The sequence below is a fragment of the Hordeum vulgare genome, chromosome 3H (assembly GCF_904849725.1).
Source record: "Hordeum vulgare subsp. vulgare chromosome 3H, MorexV3_pseudomolecules_assembly, whole genome shotgun sequence".
In the NCBI taxonomy this organism is placed as follows: domain Eukaryota; kingdom Viridiplantae; phylum Streptophyta; class Magnoliopsida; order Poales; family Poaceae; genus Hordeum; species Hordeum vulgare.
Window position 1 is genome coordinate 615,061,826 of NC_058520.1, and position 27,197 is coordinate 615,089,022.

At 42.5% G+C, this 27,197-nt stretch overlaps 2 protein-coding genes, 1 non-coding gene and 1 pseudogene across 3 annotated transcripts; 1 reads left to right on the forward strand and 3 right to left on the reverse strand.

Moving 5' to 3' along the window:
• Positions 1 to 3,677: 3,677 nt before the first annotated feature.
• LOC123445688 lies at positions 3,678 to 5,862 on the reverse strand (annotated as a pseudogene).
• Positions 5,863 to 6,812: 950 nt separating this feature from the next.
• On the reverse strand, positions 6,813 to 10,523 carry LOC123445687 (NADH dehydrogenase [ubiquinone] iron-sulfur protein 3). The gene has a single exon (XM_045122712.1). The coding sequence runs from the start codon at positions 10,266 to 10,268 to the stop codon at positions 9,696 to 9,698; it is 573 nt and encodes a 190-aa protein (XP_044978647.1). The 5' UTR covers positions 10,269 to 10,523; the 3' UTR covers positions 6,813 to 9,695.
• TRNAY-GUA lies at positions 8,870 to 8,952 on the reverse strand. Its single transcript has one exon. It is a non-coding gene; the product is annotated as a tRNA-Tyr (tRNA).
• Positions 10,524 to 20,748: 10,225 nt separating the features above from the next.
• LOC123442290 lies at positions 20,749 to 24,125 on the forward strand. Its single transcript, XM_045118312.1, has 2 exons — positions 20,749 to 21,170; positions 24,054 to 24,125. The coding sequence occupies exons 1-2, from the start codon at positions 20,844 to 20,846 to the stop codon at positions 24,123 to 24,125; spliced, it is 399 nt and encodes a 132-aa protein (XP_044974247.1). The 5' UTR covers positions 20,749 to 20,843.
• Positions 24,126 to 27,197: the final 3,072 nt, after the last annotated feature.

Consider the following 27,197-nt stretch of genomic DNA (forward strand, 5'->3'; position numbering starts at 1 on the left):
GCGCTGAAAATCCAGTATAGATTTCGTGATATATCAGGTATAGTGGTTTGAACCAGCTCATGCTTCAGTCCAAGTGTTTGCCGTACGCCTTCCTTAAAGGGCTTAGTTTAATCAGTAGTGGTCCTATCACGGGTGTCACATTCATTTTGACCTATCCGGGAGACCCTATTTGATTAAGAGATCCATGCGATGCCAGAATCCGTCACTAAAGCACCGTATTGAGAAATAGATACCCAGCTGAGGAGTAGATGAGGGGCAGTGAAATCCATCTAAAGAATGCCGTGGAAATGCTACTTGTTGAATATCAAAAATATAGGATATCGAAAGGTGATGCGAGCGCTAGCTCATCTTAGAAGTGAGGTGAAAGATTTCTTTGATTTCACGATCGATCCTATTTTGCTGGTGAGAAAGCAGAAAGGATTGGAAAAAGTACCAACTTCTTGTAATTCTGTATGCCAGCTCCTATCATATGTGCTAAGAGGACGTTAAGCGGCCTGGGACTCTTATTTATGATCTTGTTTAGGATTGGAAGAGCGGAAAAGCTAAGGTACATCAGCATGGGTTCTATTCTCGTCTTTAAAGTACCTACCCTGGTATCACCTATGTAGATTGGTGGGGCTTTAGGACGGACTCCAAAGTTGACTGTTGAATCTCAGTATGTATGGCCAAGGCTCAGTCATTCAACCCGCGAGAAAAGCGAGTCTTGAACGAAGGAAGAATAGTTGCAGGATCCTGGGTTCGGTATGATCGTTCTTCCAATTCATACTAGCTACGATCTTTCCCTGCTTAGAGGATCCAGCAGTAAGGGACCTACCTATGGCCAGTAAAGAACCCACCTATGGCTGGCTCCTCGACAGCTTTCGGAGCTCCTGCTTCACCGGTGTAACACAAGTGGTTCCTGGGCTTTAACTAACTAAGTGCTGGCAGTGATTTTAGGTTGGTTTCATGGTTTCTTCATTCTTGTAGCCTGTGTTGCATGTGTTTGCAGTAGCTTTGCAGATTCAGGACTATTGGCAACAGCCGTTGACCGTCTATCTTCTTCCCAGTTCCCAGATACAAGATTCTAGGCTTTGAGCAATGCAAAATGCTTGATAGCCAGGAAGGCATTTCACTGGGGTTCCTTTGGTGGAACTAATTCTTTCTCTCTTTTCTTCATATCATAATTGAATTGATACCTGAATTCAAAGAAGAAATCAAGAGACAACGTTCCTGTTCCAGTTGGGGTCCAGACGGCTTTCATACACACGGATCTTTCCTTTCTTTTGGTCATGCGCAGGATTCAACTCAACTGAATACATTACATAACATATTTTTGATAGATCGATTCTTCTTGTCCGCAAGGGCAATAACGTTCTAAAGATGGGTACGATCGGTTGCACAACCATAACTCAAAATGGAGTATTTCTTGACTACTTATACAACTCTTTGGGGTCCAAAGATACTCTAAAATACTCATCAGGTTCGATACGATATTAATAGTGCTTAGCACTAACTTCCTTCGACCGGACACCACCACTAGCTTGTACTTAAGAATGGGTCTTGGCTGAAGGTATCGATATCCGGTGCGAATCAACTTGACACCATGGTTACGGTGAGGAAGGATCAAGTTTTATGCTCGCGCTTAGTGGGAAACCGTACAATTATCAACTCTGCCTCCGTTCCCCCTCTTTACCCCTATCTGAGCCCAATCGCGAAACCCACTCCTCAAATGATGGATTAGGTGAAATGAAACATGTACACGTCGTTCTTCAAATCCTTAGAAATCATATTAGAGTCTTGCTGGATCCATTAACACAAACAAGTGCAAGCGTTGGTCAAGTGAGTCCTTCTACAAAACAAATTACCCAAATCTTACAGAAATAGCATTCCCCTACCCTGTGTTAAGCATATAGCTAGCGTTTCTGGTGAACTTCACTTCACACCTAAAAAATCCCGATTGGAAAGAGAGAAACTTGACACGCTATAGTGACAGGCGAGGGCGAGCGAACCCCGTTAGCTACAATTCTATATCTTCTTTTTTGACCCCTTTGATTTGCCTTATCACTACAGCCACGGATTGAGCGAAAGCCGGCCAAATGAAGATCAGATCACGAAATCATTCTACGATCGATCGAGTTATTCTCTATATCTTTATATAAAATAAGAAGACAGAGAGACTCGGCTTCAAGATGGAGATTGACCATCTGCACCTGCTCATTCAATTATTCTATTCCTAGAAATCCGGACTACAATCTTCAGGCAGAGGGTCCCTTCGATAAACTACTTGTCTCATTGGGAATACCCTCTTATGGAGAGCTAGATTCCGTAGTGGAGTTGACTTAGCTAAATTAGCAACTTATCGATCTGCTGTAGCTTTTCAAATCCACTCTAACCGAACTATGTTAATTATGGAATACCGCCTATCCTTAGAAAATAAGATTGTCCTTGTACTTGCTCTCTCATTCCTGGGAGTCCTTCAAGGGTATCAGATCTTGCTTGAAACTGGTTTTTCTTTCGCGCTTCCCCTAGCGCAGGCAGTAGTTTGATAGCGAGTTCACCTTCCTAGTAACGTTTGCTCATTTCATTCATTCTCATTCAAATCTACTTCTAAGGCATGTGAAGTACCAGTTGTGGACAGATCCCTTGGCAGAGTATCAACTTGAGATTCTTCTTTCACCCTCCAGGAGTTCGGTTCTTTTCTTTCTATATCAGAATACGACGTAGAGGCTGAGCCTGCCGATTGATCAGACTAGCCAACTAAGGGGCCATTCACTTCTATAGAAAAATAGGTGTACTGCGCGAAAGCTTCTCTTTATGAAAACCCCTTTGAGTCGTCTATAGCCGCCAAATCCCTTTTGATTCTGTTGTCAGAGGTGCCTTTCAATTTCATTGACCTTGGTACTGCATTTCATAGATACCTTCGCTATTACAGTAACACAATTCTCCACTGAACCCATTGACCTAGGTACCGAGTCTGTTATGCGTACGTCTTTTCGGACTCTTTATTTGTTTGTGGACAACAAAAATGCAAACATGAGAAAAGGGGATCATTCCATTTTGAACACACCCATCTATCTCATCTGACCTCTCCGAATTCCCGAGTAACGAACCATGGGCTATAGATGGTTGGGACATATCATCATCCGGAGGGAGTGGTCTTAATACCGATGTCTTTCTTTAACCTTTGGGAGGTCGAACCACTGAACCTATTTCTTTGACCTTGGGACCGATAGGAAGAAGAAAAAAAAGCAAGGACGAGTGGAACGAAGGAGACTAGACTAGCGTTAGGAAGGACAAAGGAGACAGACAGAATTTACATCAGAAAAAGACAAAAGGACTTTTTGAAGTTTGAGTGAGGATAATTGTCTTAAATTTCGGAGAATCGGCTGAAAAAACGCGGAATTGTCTTCGCCTTTGTAAGCGAAAATGTCCAGTAAAGCCTATCTCGCTTTTAGCCTTCATGGTGAATGGCCCACCCTTTCTTTGAACCTTGTCAATGATCGAACGAACTTACAGATATGAACTGAGTGCCATTTGATGAGTAAGATCGAACAAGGGAGAGGGATATGGAAAGGATGAAGTAATGAAAGAGGAAGTCATTGCTAGTAGTAACGACTTGTCACGATCCATTGGTTCATATAGAATCCATGTCCTAGGTCTATCAAAAAACATTCTTTTCGCTAAGCGTATATAATAAAATAGAGTGAAAGGGTCCACCCCGAAACCAAGGGGGTACTAACTAACAGCTGAGTCCTCTCCGAACCGCAGGAGATAGTTGCCCATCATACAGCTCACCAACTTCACTTGCCTCTAAGGGGGGCTCGCTCCGGGCAGGTTCGGATCACTTACTATACACGGCCCTACGAAGGGGTTAGGAGCGTTTTCAAGATGATTCTATCTTTGTCGAGACGAAAAAGGAACCCATCTTTTCGATTGAAAAATGTGAGTCTGTTTTGCCCACTTTATCCATCCCCCTCTATCAAAATGATCAAAAAGGCATTTCAAATGCTTCTTATTCCCGTGTTTGATCTTATCCATCTCTGCCCCGCTTCCATGTGGGCAGAGACCCCTGTAAAGAATGAAGAGGAGCCAAGGATCTTACTCTCAAGAGTGCTTCGATAGGCTCCACTCTCTCCCCTGAATAAGTCAGGCTCCGTTATCCTGGGCTGAGATGGGGATAACGAGTCGACGATTGAAGCCCCCAACGTTCTGCCAGACACTGGACAGGGGTAAGCTCTGTAAATGTGTAGAGCCAAGTGTAGTGTGGTGTAGTAGTAGGCACTTCTAGGCCCCTTCCCGGCTACTGGATCACTCCAGTGCTTCGGGTACTACGGACCCTCTGCCATCCATTGCAGCAGAGCCGTTTCATGAGCGGGGGGCTAAGCGCAGTTCTTTGAATCAAAGGTTTCATGAAATCGAAATCGATTCTTTTTTAGATATCTGGATAGATGGATGGATCTATCTTTCTATTCAGATATCTTTTGCAATCAGCCCCAAATCCTTGATTTGGCCAGGAAACAAAGCACTGCTTTGGGCCCAGGAAGCGAAGGGAATGAGCTCGGCTGCTTCTCCCCCACACTTCTTTATTTCTCCGTGCCCCTTCTGCATGCGCTTCGCGCGCCATTGGCGCTTTGCTCTCCTCTTATTTCTTCATTGGAGGGTTCGGATGGACTTCGCCGTTCTTTCCCAACGAAAATGGAAAGGGCTGTATCACATCGAGATGTCGATTTGTTTTCCACCCCAAATGAGATGGGGAATTAGTCACCTCTGTCCCTTCATCTTTTTGAAAGGAATCGAGGCTCGGCCCGGCTCGCGTCGTTCCAACAACCGACGGGGAGCACCTCAGTATACGATCGCGCGCAGTAACTGGGAGTCCTATTACACCTAAGGCCAACTTCCATTCACCAAACCCAGGTTCATCTCGTGTAGTGATTGTGGACTCGTACAAGGATATGGAGTCGACGGTTGATGTATCAGACTCGACCCTGTCTTTCGTAGCATGCATTCCCATCTGTGTTGCAACTGATTCGGTAAGCTACGTGTCCGGTGCACGGAAAACTGCCTTCGGTCTCCCAACCTTACTCATGGCAACCTTCCGGCCGCCCAACGACCTATAACGCTAGTCACTACTCCCACTGGGGCTAGGAAGTAAGCCCCACAACCCAAAGCGGCGAAGAACAAATAGAATTTGCTACAAAAGCCGGCTAACGGGGGTATTCCTGCGTATGAGAACATTGTAATGGAGAAGGTCATAGCCGAAATAGGATTCGTTTTGGCTAGAGCGCCCAAATCCGCTATATATTTGACACGGGTTTGCCGTAATGCTGGAACTATGCGAATGCATCTATCGTCATTGATGCATAAATAAATATACCAATTAGTAGTGATTGAATTCCTTCTATGGTTACCACATGAGAAACCAGTACGAATATAACCTACATGTCCAATCGAACTATGAGCTAGAGGTCTTTTGACTTTCGTTTGGGCCATGGCGGCCAGTGCTCCTAAGATCATAGAAGCAATGCTGCAGAAAAAGAAGATTTGTTGTAATGTACCCCCATAGGAAGCAACAATAGAAACACGTGACATATTTGCAGAAATAGAGATTTTAGGCGCAATAGAAAGGAATGCTGTCACCGGGGTGGGTGAACCCTCATAGATATCAGGTGCCCACATATATAGAGTCAAAAGAGAGATTGAGTCCGAGGGAGAGGGGGGTTTTCTTGGGGCTCGAGAGATTGAATAGATAGGGCCCCACAAGTTGTTAATTCGCCGCTGGGGAATTCACACAAAAGGGAAGGACTTATTCTCAACGAAAAAAGTGCTCTCTGAACCGAACGTGAAAGTTGTTTTCCATCAGACGGCTGTTCACATAACTCCACTCTCGGCTTGGATTATATATCCATTTGGTCCGCTCTCGGCCATTCCACACGCTGCCTAGCAGAGACGTGGTTATCTGAAGTGGATTCTCTCTTTTGTAGTAGATGCCGAACCTGCTGCTCAGTGGGCAGGCGCAGCAGCTACATGGACCCCTTTCTTTATGTTGTTGCCAGCGCTTTCCCGGGCCGAGCCGGAATTCTTTATTAGAACGTCGGCAGGCAAAGCCCGAAGGAAGGCTGCTATCCCCTCGGCCTTCTTCCTTTTCGATGAAAAACAAATCGACATCTCAATCTCCGAAAGCGTTTTCCTTACCCAGCTAATATCCCCCCCCTTCGTCGAGCCTTTCCTTTAGTGGTAAGGGATATGCACCTTATCTGAACGTCGGCAGGCATTCCGGAATTCTCCTTTTTTGGCCCCGGGTGAACATAGGCTCAAACATGATTGGAGGGGTCCTAGCTACGCAATGCGTTCAATAAAAAAAAGCAAGCCTCTGGGAAGCTGCAGGGATTACAAAAAGAAGGTGCTTTCCTGTGTTGCACTGAAAAAAGGACAAAGGAGAAGACGCTCTTCGACTTTCTTTCTTCCTCCCGCGCCCGCCTAAGCCCGGCCCGCGTTAGAGGGGAAGATTAGCAAAGCGGAAAAAGACAGAGGGAGGGGGAGCTGCATCTTATTCTCTTCGAGAGAACTTCAGGATCGGAGAAGCATTCGGAAGGGGCGAGGCCTTCATTTTGTTGGCAGAAGCAGAAACGATCCAATCCATTCGGGGCTTCGGGGAACCCAAAAACGAACTCTGTTTACTTTTTTCATAGATAGATGATATATATAGAAATAATATATACATCCCTTTACTTTAGATGTCTATGTATCTATTTTGGAATCATCTCCCGATTCTCTTTTTTTTCTAATTCGCACTGCTCTTTCTCTCTAAATTGCATCAAAGAAAATAGAGAGAGAGAGAGAGAGAGCAGATGGATCCTATCCCCTATAACGAACACTCATTCCTATCTATTGATAGAAAAGAAAGATCTTCGTCACGGACTTTGTCTTTGTTCTTTTTTTTTAGATTTGAGGAATTCCTCATATCCAAGGCAGCTCCCCACAAACATCCCACCCATATGACTATGCCCCCTTTTGAATCGACAGTAGATTGGGCTTCATAGCTACTTTCATTCTAAAGACGAATATTAGTCAATAGGCAGGCTTCTTTCAGTAGCAAACATATTCATTTTCACCGGGCTCCGCGCACCTTTGGTACTTCTGGAGGGCAAGCAGTTTTATAGTGACTTCTTTCTTAGGGTAGGGCGACGAATACTTCCAATTCCGGAAAGGTCATTGGGTCGCCTTTGGAAGCTAAAGCGAAAGTTGTAGAAAGCCGGGAGAAAAAGCGAAAGCTTGCTCGAAACGGCCTATACCCTAACCCTCGGAAGCGAAGACGCAAAGCGTCACTTTTTTCAAAAGGAAGGAGTTTTTTCTGACTGAATCCATCCATAAAGCCGCCAAGGAAACGAAGTTCGTTCCCTTTCATCAAGTGGGTAAGGTAGGCAAACCACTTAAGCTTTGCCTTAGACTGACGGAACAAAGCTAAGAAGTAGGCTGAATGGAAAAAGGAAAGGGACAAGGGCGGTCGTCGCTTGGCGCGAAGGCTGCTGGTTCGGTACGGTACTAAAGGTCCTCGGACTTCCAGGCGGTTTTTCTTTTGGGCTGCTGTGAACCCTTGGATCTCGCCAATACAGCCTCCTATGGTTTTCGTTACTGAGATATCTTTTCTTTTTTCCCAGGGATTTTTTGGGTAATCAGCTCCCATGCTGCAAACAGTCAAATCTGAACCTTGTCGCTCTTCTTTCCTCGTGGGCAGGAAGCACACCAGCAGCGTGCGTTGCGTGATTCCACTGTGTTTTTTGCACTTGACTGGGTGGACAGTTGACCGGAAGATAACTTCGATTCGCCCGGCCAGCAGGCGGGCGGCGTGCTTATCTTGTGTGACAACACTACAGAGCGAGTAGCTCTTCTAGTCGGGAAGCTGTGTGACAACACTCCTGAGAAAGCGGCGCTTTTGTGTAACATGCTATGGTCTCAACGCCCTTACGAGGTAGTGATGAGTTTCACGCGCTCTAAGACCGGCCCGCGCGCAGTTAGGAGGATTGGCCGCTATCTGAGCGGTACCACCCACCCTACCCTACTACCTATAGGGGGCCGTCCATCCTACAGCCGCCCGAAAAGGAACTGCAGTAATCTTGAATAGGGATCCTACAGCGATAAAAAGAATCCCCATAAAAATACCACTAGATCGAGCACCAGTGATTTCGTATCCGGTCAAAATCTTGGCTAATTGATCGAAGTGGGTAGCTCCAGTAGACCCATAGATCATGGAACAAATAGGGTGGGTAGGCCCAACCACCACACTACACGTATAGATGCAAACCCCCCTCCTTACCGTACGTGCGACTCTCACCGCATACGGCTCGCACAAAGACTCCAAAATCCATCCCGAGCTTTTTATTCCACCTCTCCCTCCTCTCCAATCCTCGATCAAACTAGCCTTCCCCAGCAAGAAAACGTATCCGCTTTAGCAACAAAGCGCTCATCCCTTGCTTGTTCTTGAGCGCGCAAGGCGCTCAAGACGGTGATTCTTGCTTAAAAAAGGGCTAAAGCACTCCAGCTTCGAAGCTGGAGTTTGCAACTTCAAAACTACAGGTTTTAGCCCTCCTGCTGGGTGGGCGCTTCCTTCGTCTATCGTATGTCTCGCTTGGCTTCGTCCCGAACCAAGGAGGCATGATGGCGGGCGCGTGCGTGTGCCGACTGCAGAGACTACAAGCCGACGCTTGAAGCGACTCGCTTCTATTCTCGATTGGATATAGATGGGGAATCTCTATAGATCGTCTTTTTTCGACAACCTCTCTAAAACGCATACGATAAAATTGCACTTCACGGCACGGCAAAAAAAAGAGCTTCGCTCGGTTGGCCCTCCTAGGCTTCCGCCTACTTTCTCTTCTCTTAAGTCTACAACAAGTGGGAGAGGCAGGATTCGAACCTACGTAGAAAACCTTCAACAGATTTACAGTCTGTCGCTTTTGACCGCTCGGCCACTCTCCCCTTCCCGGGGATACGCCCTCCTCAAACAAAGGGTTCCTGAATAAGAAGGATGGCGGCCTTTGTTCTTAAGTTAAGAAGAGCAGATGGAACTATTAGATTTGCTAGCGTTCCGGGAGAATAAATAAGGTCATTTAGTAAGTTCATAACAATTTATGTAAAGCAAGGGGCAAAGCTTCTACGACAGCTTCCCCCTCATTGCCATCGTCGGCCTTCCCCAGCTCCCCTCCTTCGTCGCTTCTGGCTAAGCATCTTTTGGCGGAGGAAAGGAGGCGACTAGTCGCTTCTGGCGAAGCAGCGAGTTCATGAGCAAGTGAATGAACGAGCAACGAGTGAAGTGCAACAGTCATAAGTAAGGCTCGCCATGTTCCTAAAAGGAGTGACCATCTTTTCTTCCCTTCTACTGAAACTGAGCGAGCAGCAAGCATAGGCAATAGTTTCCGTAGGGGTGGGGCGCAAGCAAGCGTTTTCAGGCTCCGCTAGCTAGCGTACTCTTCTGCTATCAATGAAACCGAAAGAAAAAACCAGTGCCCTTTCGTATAGATCGAGACGCAGTACTTTTTCTTTACTTCTTCCATACTAGGAAGAATGGAAGGAAATCCTTCGATAACACTTCTTCCTTATTTGAAGAAATGATATCCGACGCCCGTGGAAACTCTTTCATTTCAAAAAAGTTCTTCTTCTTAAGAAGCAAATAGCATTTCCTATTGATTTGTCCCCTGGACTAGACCTATGTAGATTCGGAATTATCCGTCGCTACGCTGTTCCCAAGGACTAGCAAAATCGAAATAGCGAAATTCTTGGGTCATCTCAATGGGTTCAGAAACCACACGTTTCTCTGGATCATCATAGCGTACTTCCACATATCCACTCAGAGGAAAGTCTTTTCGTAATGGATGACCCTCGAAACCATAATCTGTTGATATACGGCGTAAATCCGGATGATTGATGGAAGAAACACCAGACATATCCCATACTTCTCGCTCCCACCGGCCGGCTGATGGAAATAGACTGACTACCGGAGATATTCGTGTTACTTCGTCTGCACTTGTTTGTACACGAATGCGTGAGTTATACCGAGTACTCAGTAAATTATGGACAACTTCAAATCTGCGTTTTCGAGAGGGATGATCCACTCCGCAAATATCGATCGAAACTTGAACCCTTGTATAGGTATGCCATTTTAGAAAGCACAACAATGGAAATGGGTAGTCAGTATTGGTATAAGATCTATTCCCATGTTCCGATCTTTTCATTTTATGTACCCATTTCTTGGGTAAAATCTCCCAACTATATTGGAAAATGGATTGGTTATCCATAAATGAAAATAAAGAAAGCTTTATTTTGGTTCCGCTTCTTGCTCTAAGCAGAAAGACTTGTCGGAAATCGCCGGTTGGGTTGGTCCGACCAAGAAAGGCATGGGAGTGGAGAGGCAGAAGTGAAAGACTGGCTACCAATAAAGATCCCTCACTGCACACTTTTGAGAGTTATGTATCCAGGATCGGCTGCATGCTCTAGTGTTGAATCGGGTATAGAACCCAGGATGCTTGGTTACAATTCCGAATCCGCTAAACCATCGCTCGGGGAAAAGTATTATACAGAGCATTAGTACTTATTCTGATCCTTTCCTTATATTGAGATTCTAGTTGTTTATTTAAGTCGTATTCGTATCCTTACTGCGGTTTAGTAAGGGTAACAAATAAAAGTATGCAGGTTCTATTTTATTGTTCCGAGACATATGATGATAGCATTGAGAATGAGAAATCTTTGCAAAATGCACGTATTATTAAGGAGTTCTGGAACGATTACTACGCTAAGCTGTTGGATATTGACAAAACGAAAAAGACTTCTAATGTTGATATGTATCAGGATGATGTTAGAAAGTTGTTGATTAATGAAAAGAAGAATAAAAATGGTGTGTTTTCCGATACTGAATTAATAGATTTACAGAATCAAATTGCAAATTGCACAATGAAGTTGGATGAGGATAATCTATTTAAATTAACTCCTAACATAGTAAAGTTCTTGATTAATAAAGATCAGCCTAACGCTAAGCAATATCTAAAGGGTTGCCTACCAAGTAGCTTACCTATGCTTAAGATGTTTGGTATCTATACGCTTGAGGCTATCATGATTCATGTACTAGGCTTGGTATTCAACACTCTTCAGGAATCATCCGCAGTTAAGGCAGCTAGATTTATAGATCAACTTAATTCAACTGTACGAGAACAAGCAAGGTTTCTACAATACAAAGCACCAGGTAGTGGTAAGGTGGAAGCAGTACTCACTAGTAAGGTAGAATCAGTTAAGGATGTTGTTCAGCCCAAAGGTGCTAGCAAAAAAGAGAAAAAGAAAAAAATTCAGTGTCATTATGATATCGGGAAATACTTGCTCCAATTCATGATTGAAAGAAATGTTCTACATATATCAACAGATAGGGGAGTAACAAAAGAAGATCCAGTGCTGGTTCTTAAGAAAGGTCAAGGGTATATAGAGAATTCTTGTTATGTTATGTGCAATTTGAACATAAATCTGCTCCCTATCAAACTAAATCTTCCGATGCTTTGCAAACCCTTGGATTGGCAACCAGCAGAGAGGGGGTCTGATCCTGATACATTATTGGATCTGATAGGAGGTTACTTATGCAAACCCACGGGGGATATCTAGAATCACTTTCGGCTATTAACTTCCCATGACTTAAACCACTTCTATATAAAGTTACATAAAAAAGAATACAAGCAGATGTGTGATATTTTGAATGGGCTTCAGTCTCAAGCGTTTGAAATAAACAAAAGGCTCTTGAGATTTCTGGAAAAGAATCGTCAATGTTTAGTTGAGTGTGGGCTTCTTTTACCAAATGCTCTGGCTCGCGTGAATCCGACAGAAGCCTCAGACATATTGAGGGAGTGCTACTTCAATAACGTCAAAGGTATTAAGAATGCTTGTAGCTATAACATACTGTTAAATAAATTATGAAAACAGGTGCAGCAGGCTAGTTATGAAGATTTTTTAATAAGACTTGCGTCAGCATACGAAGGTTATCAATTCTATTTGCCAGCATTCATGGACTTCCGTGGTAGAATCTACCGTTCAGGTGTATTGCATTTTCATGAGCGTGATTTGTCAAAAAGTTTATTACTCTTTTCTGCCGATCATCCTCAACCTCAAGCACAAAACCACCTGTCGGAAAAAAAGAATCTCAGTCAACACTTAGCATGTGCTGCAGCCTTTAAGTATCAAAAGTTCTCGAACTTAGATGATGCCCTTAAATGGTATAACGAACACCAGACTGAAATGTTTACTTCGGACGAAAGTTTCATTCAATTTGCTGCGCAAGCTAGTGATCCATTTTTTTTCATAGCCAAGATCCTTTCTCAGGATGAAGGAGTGAGTAATTATCATCAGGTTCCAGTGACCCAAGATGCGAGTGCGAGTGCATATCAAATTATGAGTTATCTCTTGCTTAACTTAGAAATGGGTAGGAGAACGAATCTTCTTCCATCTTCAGACGGTAAAATCCAAGATGTGTACATGTGCTTGCGGGATGAGCTTAATAAATTCTTGGATACCAGATTGAATAATGTTAGTAGTAGTAATTAGAAGAAAAAACTCATAGATTCTACGTTAACCAGAAAGTTCGTCAAAGGATTGTTTATGCCACTTGTATATGGGAAGACAGTACTAACTTTTAGTTTCTAAAGATGTTACCCATATGAGAATAAGTAGAAACATGATTCATAATTGCATGAAAATGAAGAATGAACGAAGACAAAGAGAACAGGGTTGTATCTAATTGTACTAATATTGGGATTAAGTAATTTCTGCTTTGCTAGATCATGCCATCATCCATCTTGACTTTTGTTGAGTTGCCTAGGCTAGCTTCGCTCACACCAAACTCATAGTGCTGCCACAGGCATCAGTTCAATTGATCCTGCTACAGGAATCGGCACTCTCTTTTTTTCTTTTTCTTTTTCTTCCCCTTCGGCTTCTTAGACCCCTTATTTTGATTATCTGTAAAGGTTATATTATCTTTAGGGGTCATTTATATATTAGAGGTATAATCTTTGGGATTCTTGTTGGTAGGTTGGGGCACCTCTTTGTTGACCATTGGGGGTGGTGTAACTGGGTGCATAACAGCTTCCTCTGGATGCTTATCATCAGCTGACTTCGAGATTATCTCTTCACGCAGTTTATAAAATGCTGACTCCAGACTCGCAATATACTGATCTTTTTCTTGATCTTTCTTACGCAGTATAGCCATTTCTGACTCCAGACGTGATATATGCAGATCCCTTTCTTTTGTATTATTCTGAAGTATAGCTATTTCTGACTGCATACTAGCATTTATCTCCTGCAAATTCTTTCATTCATATTTTAGAATAGTGCTTTATTCTCCACCAAAGTATATTATATACTTAGGTTCAGTATCAACCCATTTATTTTATTATCAAACACAGGGTTCCTTTTGTTATCTACTTGGATTCCAATGTTAACTTGTAAGCATTTTTTAGCTATTTCCAGTGTGTGCCAATCTATTCTGAATGAAGATTCCACGGTGCCCTGCTTAGTTCGAGACAGATCGGCGTATTGTGAGACAAACCATTCATAATCAACCAAGTCTTTCTAGACCCTTGTGCTTTAGAATTATATCACCAGTGGGTGTAAGTAACGTATAACTTTTTGGTGCTAAGAAGTATGCATTCTTTTGGTGCTAAGAAGTATGCATTCTTTACAATGTGCTCCTTTTTTAACTTACCCAATTCCATAGATGAGATTTCATCTTCAGGAAGAGGATTTCCTAGAATAGCTCCTTCTGTATCTGTGTAGTAACAGTCAGGTCTGCTAATATATTGGTACATATGAATACGAGCACATGCTGTAATAGCCGCTGAGATTTGAACAGCTGTGTTAGTAGGAAGATTCCAGTCAGATGAGTTGTCAACATGTCCTGTTTTGCTATTCTAACTGACCATATAGTAATGATCGCTTAGCATGTCACCTGAGATGAAATTGGAGTTCTGTATCAAATACTCATATCGTTCCTTTTTGCATACCTCCGTTATAGTACTTTCCGGATTTCTAAAAAATCTACCGTATAGCGAGTTCATGAGAATCTTGTAAACATATGCCATAGCATCGTCACCACTTTTCTTAGCTTCTTGTCTGCTGGCGAAGAGGTCTGACACAAAGCTTTCGAAAGGACTAATCATCTCCTCAAACAAGTAACCCCTGAGTGGTATAATCTGGTAACCCAAATTGCGGGCATACTTCAACTCTTCGCTGTAATATACACCCAAAAATTTCCCCGTTGGGAAAAGTAGTGTATTATTTTGCTTTTTGTATGGCAAGAATGGGCGAGTAATAGTAGTAGGACAAACAACATAAGCCTTTTCCAATAAATTTATTGAGCCCGAAGCATCACACCAGCTAAAAGACGGATATCTTGTTCCATATAATCCAACAATTGGGCCCTATTATCCTTCAGAGAAGACACTTGAACCTCGTCATGTGCTATTGACCCTTTTGAACCTAAGTGCGGACATAAAGTCTTAGCCAATGTTTCTAGACTATTAGGGAGTAGAGTGTAGGAATCTCGTAGATTGAACAACAATTGATTCCGCCCAGATGGAGTAATCCTAGAAACAGATAACTGGTAAAGCTTATTGTTCCTCATCAGAGGTTTAATGGAGTACTCGACCATATGAGTTGCTAAAAACTTCATTAAGAGAATACCATCGAATCGTGAGAAATTGTGAAAGTAAACGGTTTTCACGTCATTGTGTTTAGATACCAGTTGGGCTATACGCTCTATAAATTCTACCAACATTTTTTTACTCCTTTCTTCAAAGGAAGGTAATATAAAATTGTATTCCTCACTAAAATATGTGTCTATTTGATCATCTATGTCAATGGGTAGAAAAGCCCGCCCTATAATCTGAAGTAGTCTTCGACTAGGTATATAAAATGGATAAAAAGAAAGAAGGGGAGGAGAGGAGATAGATGCATTTCACTAGGCGTATATGATATTGGAAAGAATGGAATCGAGTAAGCTTAGGCCAACTGATAAGTCATCTTTGTGTAACTTCCCATATGCCTACTTCTAAGCTAAAGTAAGGAAATAGGGTGAGATAAGCAAGAATGAGCCGAACAAAGACGTAAGGTTTGTTTAGATGTAGTCTTTGTGCTTTTCAAGTTGCTTCTTGCGAAATCAACTAAGTTCGAAAAAGCCATGCCCAGGTTTCCGGGAGTTTAGATAAGATATGTCAGCTGTTGGAGGATCAATATTATTCGGGGGATCCATATATTATGAGGGAGTATAGAGAGGGGGTCTAGAGATAGTACAGTCTGTAGTGAACCTATTCATTAAATGGACTTTTCCCTTACCTCTCATCAGCTTCCCTTTCCCTCGCCGGTGCAGTGCCATCTGGATACCTCATAAATAAATCAAGCAGGCCGGCTAGTAAGCGATCCCGAGGGGCTATCTTCTCTCCCATGCTGGTGCCTTGCTTAACTCAAGTATAAAGTGGAAATTAAAGCCAAAATCCGGGGTGATAAAATTCCATTTGAATCTTGAGATCCAAGAAGAAGGATAGCTTCATGAGTTCGTTCTGACTCCTAGCTTAGCTGGAAAGCTTTTGCTTGTATCTGGCAGTGGGTGTAACATCCATCATACTCAAACAGAAGAAGGTTTGCTTATCTAGCTCCAAGGCAGTTATAATCATTTACAGAACCTGGGTTTGCACCTACTGAGGAGGAGAAAGGGCCGACGACCCATACTAGAACTCCAAGATAAGATCTTTCAGTCGATCAGACGGCCGAGGCCTTTAATAAGGTCTGGTTGTGCCAACGAGTTCTTCTAGTTATGAATCGCCGTAGGGAGGTAGCATTACATTTGTATTAGCAAAATAGAGCTCCTCATAGAAAAGAATGGCGAAGAAAGTGTTAGAGTACTTTCTTTCTGTTCAGTCCTGGAACTTATTCTTTTCCGATCGACCTATCAACAGTAGCGATCATACCCCGTCGAGCGAGTTAGGAGCTGCTCACAAAGAAGGCCGAAACCAGATGAGATGGCCGAAGCAGATACCAGAGAATAGGTTCCTTCACGGAAGTCTACTTTATTTTAGAATTCAAATTCAATTGATGCCGCACAGGCTGACCATTTAAAATAGGTGGAAACGGGAGACTGGAGAAGATGATCACACTTTGGAAGAGAGACAGTCGCGTACCTGCCCCGGGAGGGGGCTTTTGTTCGATACAATCACTGAACTCAACCGCTTAGACTGGAGATGGCACTTGAAAACTCATACAGAAATCTATCAACTTGACTTAGAGGAAGAAGTGGCAGGGGTAGGTCGGCTGTTTTAAGTCCGGATGGTTCCTCTTGTTGGCATGGCGTTGGTATGCCTCGCTATCCTTAAATCTATGGACAGGGGAGATAGAACTTTTGCTTTTCGATACCCCGAGCCGATACATGAAAAAAGAGGGATAATAGTAGTAGCAAGGGTGCTGTATTGGGTCAGTCAAAACTTACTACTTCCACATTGGTAAACGGCTCCGCCGTAGATCTATCATACAAATTTCTATTCTGGAAAAGCGAACCCGCTGATAAAGAATTTTATACCGAGGTTGGAGTTAGTCAACTCAATAATGATACTCTCCCTCTGGGGCCTTGAGCCGAAGCCGAGTCGTCAGGAGAGAATGCATAAGATACGATTGTAATATCAATAAGCGGAGGAGGAGAAGTAGAAGACAGGCAGGATGATAAGTTCAATTAAAGATTTCTCTCTGCGGGAATACCTTCCAGGGAAGGTAAGATCATCAATAGTAGGATGCTGCACCCTACTCATCTCAGCCTCTTAGAGCAAGGTACTAGTTACTGTTGATTGTTTTACTATCAGCCTCTTTCATTTCGTAACACATGAATTATCTATTTGTGTAATCACCATCATTCCTCGACATACCTCATGACTATCCAAACTCCGCTCTGCCTCTGCTAAGCAAGGAACTAGATCTGTATCCTCTGATCTCTAATCGGTTTTACATGGTGCAACCACCTGGTCATTGAGGAATTATCTAACTAAAAAGTATATATACCTTGTAGGTTTCCTCTGCAACATATCCACCTATTCCAGATCTTGGTAGTTCAATTCAATTAAATATAAAAAAATCACAGTAATGAATCTTTGGAATGGAATCCATAGTATCGTGCATTGGAATGGAAAAGTAGAATAATCAAGACATGGATCTAGTATCAACATGACTCAACTTCCATTCTCATGACCCAACTTATTCAATCCTCAGTCAAAATGTAACATAACATCACTTATAAGAAATTATGAAACGAATGGAATCGAAACCTGGAACCGGAGCTGCAACCGAGCTATCTGATGACGGAATAGCGCCATTGAGAGTCATGTCAGAGTCATGCCCTTTGGCCCGATACAGAAGAAAACAGAAAATAGGTTCTTGTCAAGCTTCATGAAGAAGACCGATAATGTGGCGAAGGAAAGCATCACTGGAGGCTGTAAGGATGATGTCATCGACATATAACAGGAGGTAAGCAGTGTGACTACCAACCTTGTACACAAACTGCGAGGTGTCGGTGCGAGCTGCAACCAAATCCAATGGTGGAGGCAAACCAGCTTAAAAATTGCTGTAGGGTGATATACCAGCTTATAGCTTTGACTGCTCTTAAGGTAAGGTGGTGCTTAAGCCGCACTCTTGGCTTTAAGCATACCGCTCTCCTGTGAAGATCAGTTGTACCAATGCTCCATTTTCCATAGTCGCACCAGATCCACATAGTACTCTTTTTCCATTCCTGGTGGTAATAAATAGTACGCGCTTTTATTGATTAAAGTCTGAATCCTGTAAGAAATTGGTGATAGTGATTTGAATGTGTATTGGTACAATATGAAGTATCCTCTGTACTACTTTACAGTATTGGTACAATATCAAGTCTCCATACCACTCTTTTTTTCTATTCCATTCAATTCCTTCAATAGGTGTAAAAATGCATTTGAACTTTCTTACTCGAAAGCTGTTCGCGCAGGAGGCGATAGCAGAGTAGCTGGATTTCACACTCAAAGTGTTGAGGCCTATTCTTTGATGCAGGGTAGAATACCAAAGTGTGTACCAGTTTGAGAATAAGCATGCGCGGTCTTCTTCAAACCGAAGGGGAGAGCCCCAGTAAGATAAGATTGAATTCATCTCGGAGCTTTGGAATAAGAAGATGGACCAAGCACCCACCAACTTAATTGTGAGACAAGCAGCTAAAGCAGTTACTAGACCCATTATAGAGATCGGAGGAAGAGAGTTCACTTTCGTTCGAAGGTGGTCCGTGAGCTCACTCTGGTTAGAATGAATCCCGACAAACAACATAAGATGGCTGTCAATACTCCTTTTTTTTGCTTACTTTGGAGACCCCGATCGGCCGGAGAAGATGTAAAGACATACAGTCCACCTAAACTACAATTTCAACAGCGAGCGATATAGGTACCGTTGTATTTTATCTAAGCACGCTAGTCGAAGGAAGAAGTAGTCGAAGAATAGGTTCCACCAGGCTGTAATAGACGATTTGAGCCGGCCTTTTGGTACCATTTCGAAGGTGATTACTTACGCATATCAGGAAAGCAATGAAGAGAAGGGCATATATATCCTTGGCCCTGCCGTACGACGAAAGCTGTTCTTTAGAAATCAAGTGAACCATTGGTTTCGCCACAAGGGAGGTACTAGTTATGACTTAGAGAAATAGTGATTGATGCTCAATTAGCTAGGGCTGCTAGTTGACTGTATAGAAAGAATATTGTGCCTCTAACTCACGCCCCTTAGACTCGAAAGTACTAAGGCACTTATTACGGTGAGGCAACGAACCACCATTATTGAAAACCCTTCTATCTAGACTCCCGCCGTGCTTCTAGACTACCCCCATGCTTCTCGCGAGCAGTGGTTAGTGAGGTACTAGAAACCATATTTTTTGCATTGCCTGAAAGAAAGTAGTATATTAGAGAGTCTCGCAGGTGACCTAGCCGGGTGGGTACGATTAATCTCACAACCATGCTGAATTTGAAAGCATTTCAATCTATCGAAAATCAAGTCAACCGTGGTTGGTATTAACTGGTGGTTTACCTGACTTGTTGTTCAAAACCTTGAGCGAATCAAACCTCTAATGCCTTTTCCATACCTTCTTGGACCTGGCGCCTCTCTTTTCTCTTTTCCTTCTCTTTAGTGGATGTGGTGGCATGTGCTTCATCCCTCCTTTTAGGGTTAATGCTATCAATGGTGAATCGATCATTCGCTATCCTTTTTTTTAGAAGATCTTTTTTGAATGGAAGAAAAGTAATGAAACCCGTGATGGCTACTGAATAACCTCCTTTGATTTTTTTTATAATAAACCCTTTGACCTTTTTCTTCGTTCACCAAATCTTCTTCAGTTCTATCCAAGCTCGGTTTTATCTGAATCTTTGTGGAAGAAGAAGCGGTTCGCCAGCCGCTACATCCAGGGATCCCACAAAATCATTAAACCTGGCGGCTGCTCGCTCTTTGATCAGTGATTCACCGGCCACTAGATCGATGAAGAATCTCTCAAAAATCCGCTTTTTGATCAGTGATTCACCAGCCACTACATTCTTGGATCCCACCTTATTCTCAAACCTGGTGGCTCGCTTGATTGGCAGTCCTGTAAGCTCATCTTGCATACAAATTTTTGGGGTACCAGGGCCTGCATCCACCAAGAACATTTCTTCCCTTAAGCGTAAGCGTAAAACTGAAGATTGTGAGGCGTTTCCACTACATAATAAGAAACTAGAATTAGATCTTGGAAATGATCGACTCCAATAGATGCTCATCATAAGCTTTTTTTCCTCCTATTCCTATTGATCAGAAGTATCCAGCAGCGCCACGCCAGAGTGACTTCCGAAGCGCTACGGACGGGACGAAATCCGGCAGCCAGTTGCTGGCTCTGAATAACCAGCCCAGCAAGAAGCTAAATTCTTCCATAACATAACATAACGGGGCGGGGTTGCGCGCGAGCCGAGTGACGTAGGTGCACAAGAGTACTTCGCGCCACAACCATCTCTTTTTTATAGGTTCTACGGACCGATGCCTCCTGCTTCATCTGGTAAAAAAGAGTCATAGATATGCCTGTAATTAGAAGGAAGAACCGCCATAAAAATCTTCCTCGTGTATCGTCTGTAGCAGAACTATGAACGGAAGCTAGCAATCCGGACCGTATTGAAAAGGTTCCTAAGACACAGCATGGAAGAGTCAAAATATTCAGAAGCGAGGTCCAAGAATGAAGAAGGGGTAGAATTACTGAATGAATACGAGCTGTGGCTAATACCCGAGGCATAAAAGATGCATTTTCTACAGGATCCCGAAACCACCATCCACCCCGACCTAATTCATGATGAGCCCACCAACTTCCTGGCGAGATGCCTATGGTTAAAAACAACCGACATGTCAAGATCCAAATTCGAATTGGTTCCTGGTCCTGGTCAGAGACCACTGTGTTCGCGCCGGCGGTCCAACAAAGAGGCGAAGTAGTGGTGTCTTTCTTTCCATTACGAACGACACGCTTCGCCTGCTCCCTCCCCGTGTCCATTAGCGCTCCTGTCCAGAGCGAAGAGAAGGCGAAAAAGCGCCGCCGAAGCAGCATGAGCAGGCTTCTATTGCTACGCAACAATAGAGCAGGCGCGCCGCCCACAAAATGTTTGAATGATCAGGTAAAGAGCGAGCTTCTTATATGGGATCCGACGCATCCAGCAGAGCGAAGCAGCGTTCCATTCTTTTCGGCAGCATCCTTCCGCATTGGCGGCGAGTGGAGTGCCACAATCCCATTCATCATTTTTGATCTACATAACCCAAAGCCCATAGCACTGGCGACATCTCCGGCATAAATGCAAGGAGGATGTATAGCTGATATAGGATCTTGTGGAACTGGATTTGATTCTGCAAGCGGTTCGGTACGAACGAAGAAATTTCGAACAAAAGGATCGGAACTCGCTGATAGGAAAGGAGAGAAAAACAAAGCAATGCCAAGAGCTCCGTCAATCTGCTGTTCATCGATAGACGAAGCTCTCTCTTTTTCATCTCGTGCCAGATGTAACAAAAGATTAGTCCTTTTTCCTTCTCGCGAACCACGGGAGCGCCCAGCGCCCAGAAGAGCAAAGCTCATTTTCAAAACAGGGTCAAGCGGCGCATTAAAAAGGGCTGGCCCGTTAAAAGTACGCTTACTTTGCGAACGAAGTTCAGAATCAACAAGGGTTCTCCGAACGAAGGGAGTGTACAACTGGGGCGCAACCCCACTTTTTTGTTGGAGAGATAGAATGGAGTTCTTCACGAAGTTCGAGACAAAGGAAAAAATCAAAGTTTCTCTATAGCCTCTTCGTTTTGAGACATTATGGCTTTGGGGTCGACCCCGGTAACAAAAAAGGAATCCATAAAAACTTGGGATCCAACACCATGATAAAATACTACCCTCATGATTAGACCATGTCCCTGAGATTTGATAAAAAAAAAGGTGCATTAGCGGTTAATACGTTGTGATTAGATAAGTTATTTGGAATATGACGGAACGAAAGACCAAGGAAAGGAAGAAGAATGCACCAAAATGCAAGTGCTGCACCAAACGCTGGTGGTTGTTTCTTGTTGTAAGTGAATGCAACGAAAAGACCCGGAAATAACGAATAATGAGAAAATTCATTTATAGACATTTCGTGCTCATTTCCAAATTTCTGCTTAGTTATTCCCGTCATCCGGTAACCACAGGATGATCCCAATCTCCTTTTAGTAATAGATCTTTTTGATATGTCTCAGTCTCAGCGGCAAGGAAGAGAAAATGCATCGAGTTGTTTATCAAGAGAGTGGACGAGCATGGCGGTCCCTATATCTCTGAGGGGTGTACCACTTTTTTATTCAAGTCAGCTTAAGAGGTTCAAAAGAGAAAGTCACTCTCCTTATTCTTGGCTAGTGGAATGGAAGCAAGACTCTTTCCTATCCACTTTGCCGAGGGGAGAGAACTAAAATATAACTCAAGCTAGACAGAAAGGTGCAAAAGTCCACAGTTTCTTAAGGATCCTGTAAGCAAGTAGGTTAAGATTGTCATTTAGCTTCAATTTCTTCAGTCTCACAAGCGGGTCCGCATGCAACAAAAGAAATTGTATTTGCCTACTACTCCGACCTTGCCCTGAAAGGATAAGGAAATTGGATAAGAGCGAGAGCTAGACTGACTGTTGGTCCAATGCTAGTGGAGGATTCAGACTGAGGACCCCCTGTGGCGGCTACTCATAAGAAGATGAAGGATTGAAAGAGGACTGATCACCCCTCTGATTTGTGATCTTTTAATAGAAAGAAAAAGCCTTCTCTCAGACTTCAAGGTCAATGAAAGCGGGATTCAAAATGATTGACAGGTACCAAAGCAAACATCCCTTTTCCCCTTGCCTGCCTCCCCATGACGAATCCTTTGTCTACCTGGATCTTCAAAGAGCCTCAAAAAACAAAATTATCAAGCAGAGAAGTCATTTCTTTCTCTCTCTGATACTAATTCCCATCTCATGAAATTTCTATTCCATTTTGATTAATAAAATATAGGGCTGGCCTTTAAGATAGGATTCCATAATTGCAATTCTTTTTTAGGACTCAAAAAGAAAGCAATAAGACTGAAAAGTGGATTTTAGACCTGGCTGACTGACATGTTTACGTCTCATATTGGCTAATGTATTTGGAAGCCCAGGAGCGTCTGTCAAATCTTATTAAAAAACTTTCCGGGGTGGCATCCATGCTGAAAAAAGAGAGAAATTGATTATGGTTGTCCGTCCTCTATGGAGAGAGATGCACTTAAACCAACCGCATAGTGTGTAAGGATGTCTCTGCGATGGTGATCTTTTGCTTTTGAAATGAGAATGGCTCGGAAGGCTATCATTTTGATTTTCCTTAATAAGAGGGCTCATTTGTACTTGATTTCTAATATCGGCGGGGTACTAGTTGTTGATTAAAAAAAAAGATCAGCAGAGATAGTTGAAGGCATGGGGACCGAATATGCCTGAGTTTGGGAAATCACTATTCAAGCCCTATCGGATGGGACCACTTTGAAACTCCCATTTAAATAATGATGTAGATATATAGATATAGATATATGTATATTCATTCTCGGGTCCTCAATCTTAGTTCAGAATTCAGTCTCGTCTTCTTCTTCGACCTAGGTTTTGGATCAAAAACCTATGACTATTGGTGGACTTGCTTATGCAAGAATCGAATGAGCAATTTTTCTGCTATGAGCTGCGAGTTGGTCCAGTCCGCCTTAAAAAAGAAAAAATGGAAAAAAGAGAAAACACTATTTTGAACGAAATGCAAACAAAGAATTTGACTTTCTCAGTCTGATTTAGAAGCAAATTTCTATAGAATTCAAAATCAAATATATATTTCTATAGTTTCCAGAAATGCGCTGCCTCGAGTCTTGGCTAACAAAGCCCATGGCATAAGGGAGGACTAAATAAAAAGTTATTGCGCACTAAAATGGAATTCTAACCAAAAATCATTAAATGGATATAAATGCCCATGGATGCAATTCCAATGGTAGGGGAGTTCAAGGCCAGGCTCCTTATGCTTATTAAAACCATGGCATTGAGACGAAGAATCCATTTGCTATTCTAATATTCTGGTAGGTAAAACAAAATGCACTAGCGATTGATTGGCCACGAGGCTGATGGCTGACTATTCGTCTAACAGATCAATCTTGACTGACTACCATCATTATCATTACAAAGAAAACAATTTCCATTAATATATGACTCAGTCATAGTATAGTAATCCGATGGTGCACACTACTCATCCAATCTCCGCCCACAGGATTTGGAAAGTGCGATTGAGAATTCTGCGTTTGCTGGTGACGTCAAATCCCTTCCTTCATCTTTGTATGGGATCCGAGCTCTCAGAAGCAATCCATGCTTTCAGAATGAGGCGCCCCGTAGGCAAATTGGGATTCCCGTACTCATCAGTTTCACTGAAGACTGACAGCCATCTTCGAGACCAACAAGACAAAAGAGAATGGAAATCATCGTCCATTGAGGATGTTTCATTCGAATTCCCCAATCGGCATTCACACACAGAACAGAGAGATTGTACGGAAGGCCATGTCAGGAAAAGTGTCTGACCTTCACCTGAGTGCCATCGTGAATTGAAGTTGAAGACAGCTTTTTGACTCTATGGGACATTTATGGAATTTCTTCCATCGGCAAGAGTACCTTTGTTTCTCAACTTTAATGATTTTTTAGTCTCTCGATACTAACTAATTAGTTAGGGGAGGTTCTTACTTTTGTAGTTAAGGATCCAAAGAAACAGGTCTGGGGTATCACAAGATGAAAGCGGAATGCCTGAAGCATAGAGAAGTGAAGTACAGTATGAATAAGGAATGGTGGCACACTGGCGAATGCAAACTCTCAGCGAAGTCTGCTAGCGGAGATACTGGGTTGTCCATTAAAAGAAAAGAGTTCATTTAATAACTCCCGTGGTGTTGGCCGTTCTCATTCTTACAGCAATCGAGTAGGCCGGGTCATCAATGAGTCCCCTTAACACGCTTAGAGAAGTACATATATAAGCATGATAATAATAGTCTACAATAATATAAGTGATTGGAGGTTCGATCCCTCACCCTTTCTCACACACTACCTATGGGAGGAATGAGCTTTAAGGAAATAGAAACATAGGTGCTTTCCGAGAGCCAGCGCTAATGGTTCAACGGACAACAAGAAAACTTCCTTTTCTTTATCTTTCTTCTCATTGTCCACCCGAGACTCTCGAAATAGAACCCTCGACTTGATTAACAAGTTAGGAAGTAGGAAATGTGATTTTATCAACATCATCCCGCTCTCATTCCTATCCGGCACAAGGTTTGTTAACCTCCACCTTTAGCTCGTATGATTATCCACCTTTAGCTCGTGGGTTGGCTCTCCGATTTCTATCGCGACCTATCAATATTGAAAAGTCAAGGTAGTGAAAATGCACACCTGCTTCAGTAGCCAGAGTGAAAATGCATACCTGCTTTAGTAGCCAGATACAATACAGTTGAGTGCTCAGTTCTTCCACTGCTATACTTGCATCAGAACAGGAAGAATCCCTATTTCTTTTCCATGGTTCCTTCGAGTTGGTATCTTCCTGAATTCCATTATCTCGGCTGCTTGGAATTCCCATATCAATTACCTAACACGATAGGGCCAACCTGCTCGGAATGAATGAATGAACCTGTTCTTCTTGTTTGGTATGCGAAACTGATGCCCCAAAGGTGAGCTCGGAATACGAACTAGGATTCCTGTCTTAAGCAAGTTATTCTTGTAAGGAAGATGCGGATTGAATGCATTGATTCTTCGATGGAAATCCAAGACATGCCAAGAGAGATTGTAGATTGCATCCTGATTTCCTCCGCACAGATGCTCTTACAAGCTTGTTCACTTTCTTTGGGCTAGAAGATGCATGTCTTTCTCAGCTACACCATCTTTATGCATGTCTTTCTCAGCTACACACTTCTTTGAAGTATTGATTCTTCTCCTCCTTGCTTCTTTGAAGTATTGATTCTTCTCGTCCTTGGTCATGTCATGTAGAGGATGCAAAAGGGAGAGAGATGGCTCATGTGGCAAGTGAAACATCTCTGCGAGAAGACACTCTGAACATTTGTACTCTTGTAATCCATTGCATGTTGGAGCAATTCTTAGGGATGTGCACTGTGGCATAGAACTCCTTGATTGCTGAAGCATAAAAATCTTGCTTGAATTCAGAGAAGGTCACAACTGTCAAAAAGAGGAATCACTGCTTTGAGTTCATCTTGCTTTCCTACATGCTCCCAGTTCACCCACTTCTCACTTCAAAATACCTTCTTGAAGTAGACTGAATGATATGTATCAAATTGAAGTTGCCTTTAGAATCTGGGATCAGAACAGGACAGGTATCACTTTTCACGATCAAACCAATGGGAAAATGCAATGGATAAAAACCATGGATAAGCCCTTTCTCTTTTCTTTCAAGTACCAACTCGCCAAGAGAGGTTTGAAGAAGAATTATCTCTATGCTCCACACCTCATGAAGCTTATCTTGAACCAATCTCAGCTTTCCCCATCTTGTCGAGAAGTTAAATTTAGTTAAAAAGAAAATGATTATTTAATTTTTCTTTGAAAAGAATTGGAGAAAAGAAGATGAAATTGGAGTTGTATGTCGTCGATGATCACAAGATCAAGATGGATGCAATGCGCTTGAAGATTTGAAATATTACAAAATACGCTGTTAATAAACAGGCTTGGTATCACTATGCTATTGGATCAATTGTTACCTTAGTTGCAACCTCGATGACCCTGAAATTGAAAAACAGTATAAATGAACTCTGAAAAGGGTAAAACTTGACATAGCATCATCATTTCACTAACATAGCATATGCTAAAAAGTTGTGAGGAATACGATAAAAACTGGATACACTTCGTGTATAAACTGGACAATCTCTTTCGAAGTATCAAGGTTTCGGACAAATACTCATCTCTTACAAAGGCATTTCATTTTTTAAAACCTATTTCAACTCTAGACTTTTTGTGTGCTCAGTATGCACCATTGAAAGACACATCATCAATTTTCAACCCTTTCTCACTCATTTTCTATTTTTCATGCATTTAATGATTTTTGATGTAAATGACCCTGAAATTGAAAATCACTACAAATGAACTCTAAAAAGGCTAAAATTTGGCATGTTATCATCATTTCACTCACATAGCATGCGCTACAAAGTAGAGAGGGTCACGACAAAGCCTTGATGCACATCGTGTTCAAACTGGACAATCTCTTTCGAAGTATGAGGGTTTATGACGAATACTCATCTCTTACAAAAGCATTTCATTTTTTTAAACTTATTTTAATTCCATACTTTTTGTGTGCTCAATATGCACCATTTAAAGCCACGTCATCAATTTTTAACCCTTTCTCACTTCATTTGCTATTTTTCATGCATTTAATATTTTTTTGAGCTAAATGACCCTGGAATTGAAAGACGCTACAAATGAACTTTGAAAAGACTGAAACTTGGCATGGTATGATCATTTCACTCACATAGCATGTGCTAAAAAGTTAAGACGGTTATGGCAAAAACTGAATGCACTTCGTGTTTAAACTGAACAATCTCTTTCGAAGTACGAGTGTTTCACACGAAAACTCATGTATTAGAAAGACATTTCAATTCTAAAATAACCTAAAAATTACCAAATGTAGTATAATGATAA